Consider the following 10729-nt stretch of genomic DNA (forward strand, 5'->3'; position numbering starts at 1 on the left):
TCTTGCTACAAGTCAATAATTTACCTCATTTCCTATCTGTACCTAAAACTAAGCAAAAATTCCACAATTTCTTTCCTAGAACCGGCTGTATATGGAACACAGTACCATGGAGCTGCTTCTCAGCTGGCTTTAACATGTTCATTTTCAAATCTGATGTAAATAAGTTCCTTTTGAGCCGTCCTCTTAAATAATTTCATTTTACCCCAGTTCCACCATTACTGATTATGTTGTTTCACCATCTACCTTACAATTATTAACCCTCATCTTAAAGTGGCCTTGGTTTTGATAAGTGATAACCAAAAAAAAAAAAAAATTGTGACTACAATGTCATTGGTTTTTGAAGTTTTCTATTCTTAGGTTCTGGTTTAACCACTTATTTTTATTATTACTGTTAACTTCAACAATTATGTAGTGTGAGAAATTATAATCTTAAAAATAGTCTCTTAAATAGTTTCTTTTGACTTTACTAAAGCAAGTGATCCCAATGCCGTATATGGCAAAGAAAGAGTGATGAGTCATCATATGTATGTTAATCGTGAATGGTGGTGTTTGGCACAAATATATCGAGTTATCGAGTCACCTGTAAATCCCACAGTTTTGACCTTCATTCGGCTAGCAGGCTAATATTCCAAACCTTTCTTGCACCATGACGGGTATCATAACTAGGGCTGTGACAACAGCATATTCTTTTCATTGTTTTGGCTCTTGAGTATATATCCATTAATATCTTATACGTTTTTATATAGACTAATGTGGTTCTCAGTTGACTGTGTCTTATTGTGTCTGATATATACTTGAGTCAAAAGAATGTAAAGAATACTGTTGTCATAGCCTTAATCATAACTGTGTGTGAGAGAGAGAGAGAGAGGAGTGAAGAATCTAATAGAAAACTTCAAAAACCAGTGACGTTACTTATAATCGTTATTTTGTAAAGTTGTCAATTTTATAAATTAAAAATATAACAGCTTATATACTTCCTAAACCCGACGGACCCTTACAGGTCCTAAGATTACATTGGGTATAAGACCCATGAAGAAGATCACCAGAAGTTGCTTGTGCAATTTCTTCTAAAAAAAAAAAAAAATTTTTTTTTTTAATGAGTCAGACTTCAGCAAAGAGTTCATGAAGATAGTGTTTAAAGACTTCCTGGTCTGTATGAAGTTCTCTTTGGATTCATTAACCTGCAGGATTACAGATTGTTACCATCGCTACAGGCCCTGTTGGTGGGGCATTAGAATACGCCGACTGCCCCCCTGCAGAGGGTAAAAGTCCCTCAATGGGGGTCCTGGATATGACCATAAACTATATCCAGCGGTGAGGCCCCAGCTTGTGGGCTTTGGGGAGTGTGGAGCCACCCTTTAATTACCATTGCTCCCAGGTCCACTCTGACCCGGAGTGGTAGTACCTGTTAGGGTCCCAACTATGGGTTAAATAGAAACCGACGTGAAAACAACAAATATATTCTATTAAAAAAAATTTTCTTCAAAGTCTTTGGATTCGGCATTAAATAACCTGAAAACGGTTGATATGCCGTAAAACAAAAACAACCAACCAACCAGCCATCGCTACAAGGCGTAGCAGTTGTATGCGAAGTTGGAAATGTTTGATCTAGCCACGTTGCACCCCCCCCTTTTTTTTTAAATTATTTTAGGGAAGAGGGTCTTCTGCTGTAGTCTCGTTCTTATTCGGATTGCATGGCAAGTTCGAATCCAGTTCATTCTACAAAAATACTTAGGAGGTTCGCAACCATCACATGGTCCCCTTCCGTAAGTACTAGGTATCTTTTGAGAAATATCTCTGAAGGAAACCAATGCCAACAAAAGAATCGCTTTGAGTCATAAAATATGCTTAAATATCACTCTGTGCTGTGGCTAAACAGACTAAACCTATAATGATATACGTTCACATTAGACTCATTGTATAATCATGCTGGTATTTACTCCGATATACCGGAGATCCCCTTTCGCACTGTGTTCTGCAGTCCTGAACTTGCTGCCTCAGAATTGTGTGAATGAACATGTATCAATGTAATATTTTTGAAGTTCTGTATTGACTATCGTGATATTCCTAAGTTTTATGCATTCCTTAATTAGCTTAATAGCCTCTGTCTATTGCTAACGGTTTTATGATCATGGCTTAATAAAGGGGGGGGGGGTAGCGATGAATGACTTAAAACGGATTAATAATATGCAATAATACAAACCAATCACTTAATCATTTACCATGGGTAATGTTTTGGCATTGAATAATAAAAAAAAAATGATTGATATGCCACAAAGCATACTAACTTGTGAAAGCACAAATGTTTTTACTCAAATAGTGAAAAGCAAGTCATCTTTTTATTATTTACAATTTTGTCGAGCAGTTATGCTTGTAACTTGAACGATATTAATAAAACACCCAACTCCAATCCATGCCTCCTATCTGCCTGCCCCTCCCTCTAGATGGAATTAATTAAAAAAAAAAGTGCTTATAACGCATCTGATTAATAAAACTTTTCCTTTGCTGCAGTTTTGTTGCAGCTATCGAGTGTTTATTTTATTTTTATTTATTTTTATTTTTTTTTAAATTTAAACATGTATTTAACTTTTCACTATTATTGTGAGATTGTGCTGCAAATTGAGTTTGGGGAGGGGGCAGGTGTCGTTAGAGGTTCGTATTTTAACAATGTAACTATTCACAAGGTACTCTGTACTGTACGTTATGATTATCTGTTTATCAAGCAAGTTATATAAGTTGATATACAAACGAAACTGAAAAACGTGATCATGTCCTGCAAAAAGAAATTTTTCTATTATCTAACATGAAGTGACTTTTTTTTTTTTTTTTTTTTGTCAGATGTTCGAAGTCAGACCCAGGTAACATTTAAACTGACTGATCAAGCTTGGTTTTTGTGTTTTTGACTAGTTAATTGTTATTTGTAAGATAATATACTTTTCATTCAATTTTTTTTGTTTTTTAATATTGAACCATACAGGGGTATAGTAACACATGGATATGAAAACTAAGTCATCTATATATATAAAAGCGAAAATGTATGTGTTTGTGTGTCCGCTAAAAACTTTCGACAGACAGAACGAAAATTCACACACTTGATATCATATTGAAGCTCCATCCTTCGCCCGAAAAATTAACCAAAAACGTTAATTTTTTTTCACCCCCAAATCGACAATTTTCTACATGGGGGGGGGGGTCAACAAAAACCGTCCTCTCATGACGACGATCGGTTCTACACATGCGTCAGATGACTTCATGACCTGATTTAGTTTAAATAGTTGAAGAACTGACTAAATTTCATGTACATCGTGTTAGCTCAGTTGGTCAGAGCGCTGGTTCATTATCTAAACACTTTGGGTTCAAATCGTGGGAGATTTTTTTTTCTTTCGATTTAATGGCTTAAATAACCCTGCTTCAACATTTAAATATATTGAAGCAGGGTTATTTAAGCCATTTTTCACGTAACATTCGTTTTTCTGTTTTTTTTTTGTTTGTTTTTTTTTTACTTTGCTTATTCTTAGGTTTTCATTAACACCCCCGACCACACACCCAAAAACACCCGGAGTACCCAACGATTTTTTAAATTTTAATATCGACACAGGCTTATTTAAAGCATTTTTCACTTTTTTTTTTTTTTTTAAACGTTCGTTTTTCTGTTTTTTTGTTTTTTCGATTTTTACATTTAACATCGTTCGTTTGCCTTACATTAGTTTTTTTTTGTTTGTTTTTCTCAATGTTTTGACCCCCCCCCCCGCTTCGTTTTTTTTTTTTTTTTTTTACTTTGCTTATTTTTAACTTTTCATTAACAACCACACACACCTACAAACACTCTAGCAACGCCGGGTACCCCCTCGCTAGTTTATAATATAAAAGCGAAAAATGTGTGTTATCGTGTGCACTTTTTTGTTTGTCTGGCAAAGGCTTTGGGGGGGGGGAGTAATTCTTAGAACTTTTTATATACTCCCTAGATTATAATATCTCTGATTTACAAAAGGTCATCTCTATCTTTTATTTGAGCGACTTTTACACGCTATTTTCGCGCTATTTCTTCCTCTCCACGTGTTTGTTTGGCTTTTCCGTATAAAAGCGAAACTGAATCTGTAGCAAATGAAGCTCCCTGGCACGAGTACCAGGGATGTACAGAAAGCAATGACCTTTGATCAATGTGGGCAAAACTCGTCATATGAGACAATTGGTATTCATTTGGATACTCCTCTTTTTATGGGGAGCTGGTTTCCCCCCAACATCTTGGGGAAACAAATACGCAGAAACTGGTTTGCAGCCAAAGTAAAGTGTGGCATGATGTTTGACCTCGTTAAATTTACGCACCTGTGTCAACTCATTCACTTAACTTTTTAATCGTTTAATTTCAACCATTTTTACTACCTCTGCACTCTTAGCGTCGCGGTAAGTTATCAAATTATCACTTTCATTTCTCGCCTTCACCTCAAGGCTTTGGGTTCGAGCCTACCTGCCTACCAAAGCTCCCCCCCTCCTATACACACACCGACAAACACCCCAGTTCCGATACCCCCAAAAGTTCTGATTCCAAATTCAGAGTAATCGTCCCAACAGTAGTTAGTATATGTAGAATAGTTAAAGTACCAGAGTCAGTTGACAAGTTGACAAGGGACGGCCAACGAAAACGGGGGGGGGGTATAAGGATAGATTTGAGAAAGAAGGATAAGTAACGACCTGGCCAGAGATAAGTTATTTTAAGAATCAATTTCTAAAAGCTGTCCAATGCGCGAGTAAAAATGACATTAAATGAAATATGATGATGATTGGTCTTACGGATGCCTTTAGCAAAAATTAATAATTTTAAAAGCTGCAAACTAGGAGAGAAGAAAGACGCCCTCCGCGGGTGGAACTCTTTTATTGGCTTTACTACTAATCAATTCTTTGTTGAAACCTTTTGTAGACTTAATGAAAATAATTGAGCAACAACAACAACAAAGAATGTTTGTTCATTGGAATACCAAGAATATTTGCTTCTCCATTTCAGGCACTGTTGCTTCTCAAGTTGGTTAATGTTCTTTAAGCATTTGGTGATGGGGTGCAGCGGGGATGGCGTTGACATATTAAGTGTAGATGAAGTTAATAGATTAACAGGAGATGCTTTCTAAAATCACTTTTTCAAGGTGTGGACTTGTAAATGTCATTTCTGATTGACTATCTGCTTTCTGCTGTTGGTGGGGTGGGGGCGAGATAATATCCTCCCAGGGTTCGGAGGGGGTGGGGTAATAATAATAATAATATCCTCTCAGATTTCTTTTGTATGCTCTTAATTTTTTTTATTGTACTCTAGCCTGGGTGCCCGGCGTTGCCCGGGTGTTTGGAGGTGTGTGTTGGAGTGGGGGGTAGAAAAAAGTGGTAATAGGCAGGCATGCAGGCTCGAACCCATGACGCAAAGGCAGAAAAGAAAGTGAAAGAAAACCTGACGTCTTACCCCTACTTCATGATGCGACCGGAAGTTCGGGACGTTGAAATTAGTAAAGTCATTCCAACCGATACGATGACTTGCAAAAATAGCAACGCAAAAAACAAAAAAAAAACCCAACTCTCCTTGTATAAAACTGCCCAGTTGAAGGTGAAAGAATTAATGCTTTTAGCCAATTTTTCGATATTTGTTGTCCGAAGGGTTGAGTTTCAAAACGATATGAATCTCGTGAAAATCTGTTGCCTCTGTCAAGTTTGAGGCAGACATACATACAGGCAGGTGAGATTTATATAATAGAAGATGAATTACTTATTATAATACTAATATTTTTTTTCTATTTGTTTTTCAGGATGACCAGCGTAAAGCCACTATCAGGTTTCCACAAGGATCCTCATGTGGTGTAAGTAATTTTATTTTATTCTTTTTATTTTATTTTATTTTTTGCTGGGGGGGGGTAAGATTTGGTGCGATTGCTGTTGAGAAGCATTTATTTATTTTGAACGAATCCGATGATTATTGTTGGCATTTGTTTTCCCCCCTTTTTTGTATCTTTCTCGTTAAGATGCTTTTTAGAAAGACATCACGGGAGGAACCATGTTGAAGGTTGCCAACATCCCTAAGTGAAAGGGGTTTTCGTGAAACGAACAGGATTCGGACTTGGCACACACCAGGTAATCAGTGTGTGTCGTTAACCACTTATTCACAGTCACCTCCCTCCTGCTGCCACTGAGAACTGACACCATATAAGGTATTTTGGCGAACAAATTGTGAACAGTTAAAATTATGGTAGTCAGTTTACATATTTTTTTATATTAGCGAAAAAAAAATTTTTTTTCAGGTATAGAAGAAGCTATATTTGAATTGAAAAAATGTTTTAGGAAGCTAATACAGTTTAAGTTTTAAATAAACAAATATTTATTTGTTTAAAAATCATTTTCAACAATCATAGCGCCTTCGTCAGGTTACCGTGCAGGCAGCACCCATTTTTATGAAATTTCACACAAATGTACTTGTGGTGGTTTATTTATTTATTTTTTGGTCCGTGGTAGAAACATTTAAATTGAAATACATAAGTTTTAGAAAACCAATGCAAATTTTAAATAAACAAATTTATTCATTTAAAAATCAAATTCTCGATGATCATAGCATCTTTGTCAGAATCAGTTTATGATTTCTGTGTGTGTGTGTGTGTGTGTTTTTTTTTTTTTTTTTTTTTTTTTTTTTTTTTTTTTTCCCCTCCTTCCACATGGCATGGTGTCAACAAGAGAAATAACATTCGCCTCATCTTATGATGGTGATATTTTCAAATGTCCAAACTGGGAGATACTTGCTGGCGTACATGAAGTGAATTTTTGGTAATTGCGGATAAATAGACCCTAACTTTCAAACATGGCGGCAGGTGGTGCCTGTGTCTGTCCGTTAATGCATGGAAGCACGAAATGGATGCAGTACTTTCGCTATACCCCAAAGCTGCTTACTTGTTTGTTTGGGCAAAATATTAAGATATTTTTTGTTAATATATATATTTTTTTCAAACATGTTTTTTTGTTTTTTGTTTTTTTGTTTTTTTTTCTCAAATATAGTTGCTTTCTTTTATTTATTTATTTATTTATTTATTTATTTATGGAAATACCTACTGGATTCATACTTATGTTGTTTGAATTTAATGTTTTTTTTTAACATTTGAAATATTCTAATTTTAAAACTGTTAAACTATTTTCTGTTGCACATTTACCCTTTTGAAATTGCTAAAACTAAAAAATGCGATACATTTTTTTTTTTCATGTTTCTGTAAGTAAATATATTTTTAAGATATCTAAATAGTTTGAAAAAATACATAACTAGTTATTTGAACAGATATGCGATAAAAAAAATAATTGATTAAAAAGTTTATGTACTTTTATATATTTGTTTTAATAAGGAAGGAGGTGAACAAATAAAAATAAACTATATTTGAAAATTGTACCCATTTTGTGCTTCCATATGTCAATTGACAGACGTGGACAGCACTAGCCGGCGTGTGTGAAAGTTAGGGTCTCCCTTTATATAGGTCCTGGATATGACCTAAAACTATATCCGATGGTGAGGCCCCACCTTGCGGGCCTTGGGGAGTGTGGAGCCACCCTTTAATTGCCATTACTCCCAGGTCCACTCTGACCCGGAGTGGTAGTACCTGTTAGGGTCCCAACTATGGGTTAAATAGAATCTGACTTTAAAAAAAAAAAAAAATATATACTCCATTAAAATCGTTCCTCAAAATAACTAGATTCGGCATTAAATAACCTGAAAAAGGTTGATATGCTGTAAACCAAAAACAACCAACCAATCAAAACTTTATATATGATTACGGATTCTTTTCTTGGGATTTGTTTCTCACCTATCTTTGAGAATTCGAGGCTTATAGAAAAGAACACAAGAATATATGCCAACGGCATTCATCCTGAGCTGGTTGAACTGGCTTCCCCCAAAGGAGGAAGTTTGATTGTAATATCCAGTTCATAACCGGTCCCCAGTCATATGTATGTCCCAGCAAGGAAAATGATGGCATTGTCCTCCTACATATAGTACCTGGTATTTCCAAAATGGTCATCCGTCTGATACTGACCAGGCTCTGTTTGACTTTGGTGATCTGAGAACCATTGTGTCAATGTGATTACATGAAGGTTGCCAATCTATAATATAAAGCTGTGTATGTATGTCTGTTCACGAATAGGCTCCTATATGGTTGACTATTTTACAAAACTGATTACATATAATGATAGAAGATGTATCGAGACACAGGAATGGGTATTGATCTGGCAGAACGGTGGTTCAGTAAAATTGTGGAGTCTGTGTTCGCGCCTGGTCTACAAAGTATGGAAATTAAAAATTTTAAAATAAAAAAAAAAAAATAAATAAATAAATAAATAAAAAAAAACGTTTACAAGTGTTTTTGATATAGATGTACACAATAATACTTTGATAAGTATGATTTAACTTAAATAGGGATGGTATAATAAAATTGTGGGGTCTGCGTTCGCGCCTGACCACCGTAGAATAGAAATAGGCACACTTTAATAAAGACTTTTCATATCTATCTGCGTAAGTATACTTTGATAATTATGTTTCAGTTTGAAGAAATATGGTATAACATTATGGGACGTTCGTTCACGCCTGAACTCCATAGAATGGAAATATGTCACAAAGTTTAACAAGGTTTTTTAATATAGATCCACATAATATTGTGATAAGTGTTTCAGTGTAAACAGGTATGGTATAATAAATTATGGGGGTTATCTATTTTTATTTTCATCATATTTTGCTTTGGTTTTGATACCCCCTAAATTCAACCCAAATTTACAACCCTTTTCATAACCTATCATACTTTCATAAATCAGAGTCGATTTTCTGTAGGCTGTTTTTGAACCCAGTCAACGACGGGTACTTTTGCTAGTATATCTATAAAGTGATGCTGAAGTGATTGAATTCATAACATGACAATTCCATGTCACAATATACTTCGTCACTGTCTCATCCTTTTGTGATTAAGTTTTTTTTTTATTTTTTTTTTTATTTTAAGCAGTAGTGATAACAAAAAGCTGTTACCAGCAATCACCTTGGATTGAATCCAATCGCTTATTGGTTTTATCTCGCTTATACCGGTTGAATATAACTAGTACGACCAAATGTAGATTTTTGAAAACGCTATTCGAGCAGGGATCTTTTATTGTCTTTCTCTGGACACTTCAACCCATATCAGATCGTTACTATGACAGGGAACACAAATGTACGCAACTCAAATAATGCAATTAACTTCAGCACTTCATTATTTACTCCACTTATTTTGGAGCTGCTCCAGCTCTGCTCCTTTGTTTGCTCCATCAGGTTTACCTTCCATAACATTTTTATTAATTCAACTACCTCCTCAACAGCATTCATGGATCCAAAAATTATCGGTCACTTATATAAAGCAGAAAAATGACCAAAATTGCTGAGGAGACAAGCATCAATCAGTCAGTCATCCCCTCTTTTTTCTTTCTTGCCTTATTATACTATTGTATCACTTCAACTACAATTAGAGCAATAATTTTCTGAATTATAGGCTAGCTGTTCTGACCCAGCATCGCCCAAGAATGTTTTACTTGAATTTTTTTTTTTTAACCTATTAAAGGGAAGTAACTATGTACAGATACAGTTACACCATTTCCTATTTTTAAAAGGTGGCTTGCATTTAGTCTGAATGCAAAGAATGAATGTACTTCTTACACTACATCGTAAATTGGACTGGTTGCTTGTTTCAGCTTTATGTCAGCCATTTTATATAATTTTTAAGCAAAAATCATGGATGTTTCGTATATAGACGCCTTTGGGAAGTTTTTTTTTTAATGAATAAACCCACAATCTTTTTTCTAGCTAAGATTAATCAACACCTTCTAAAAAGGGTTGATACGCCCTAAAACCTATCAACTATACATACTACCCTTTCTTACTTTCTATATATTTTGTTGCAATTTTTCTCTAACCAGTGTTCTATTCCCCTTTGAGACCCCCCCCTTCTACCCGGACTTGGACTCGTCCCTTCCAGCTTGTTTTGTCATCAAGTGACGAATGGAATAATAGAATCGTATAACTAAAAATAGCCTTGTTGGACTCTGGATTAAAATGCAACAAAGACAAAAGGCCATTTACAGTGTCTCTTTTTTTTTGTGCCCAAAGTGCATAATTAACAAGTTAATAGAAAATTTAAGTTTGCCGACATTATTCTTGCTTTTGTCAAATGAATGGGAATTTATTTTTGTGGCATTTATTCAATTGCTGAACTTGATTTTTTTTTTTTTTTTTTTTTTTTATGTATCTTTTTATAAAATCAGACAAGCAATAACTTATGATTCTTTTCCTGTACTTATGAGGTGCCTTCAATAAGTTTCCAAACTTTTTTCATATCAGCACTTTTATTGATAGTGCACATATGAAAATCTAGCTCTTTTTGAAGTAATCTCCTCTGGCTGCAATCCACTTGTTCTACCATTCCAACAACTTTTGGAAGTCCCCATGGAAGTTCTTGTGTGAGCATGTCAATGAGCTTCGTCACAACCTCTTTCATTTCCTCAATCGTCTCCTAACGACAGCCTCTAAGGTTTTCCTGTAGCTTAGAGAATGATCAATAGTCACAGGGAGCAAGGTCTGGAGTATGGGAAGGATGAAGAATTGTTTTGATGCTCATCTTTCTCAAATAGTCTGATCTTCTCTGAGCACCCTTGAGACAAACTTCGCAAGTCTTCCGCATCTTCAGTTCCTTGCAAATAATAATTG

General features: G+C 35.2%; 1 protein-coding gene across 1 annotated transcript in view; it reads left to right on the forward strand.

Moving 5' to 3' along the window:
- Positions 1-10729, forward strand: part of LOC145249558 (RNA polymerase II elongation factor ELL-like) — a 185173-nt gene that overhangs the window by 119355 nt on the left and 55089 nt on the right. The window contains exon 2 of the mRNA XM_080111232.1: positions 5787-5837. Coding sequence (XP_079967358.1) covers positions 5787-5837 — 51 coding nt within the window. The remainder of the gene's footprint in view (positions 1-5786; positions 5838-10729) is intronic.

Source organism: Euprymna scolopes, chromosome 28 (genome assembly GCF_053919585.1).
Source record: "Euprymna scolopes isolate OS-2025 chromosome 28, ASM5391958v1, whole genome shotgun sequence".
NCBI classification, from domain to species: Eukaryota; Metazoa; Mollusca; class Cephalopoda; order Sepiida; family Sepiolidae; genus Euprymna; species Euprymna scolopes.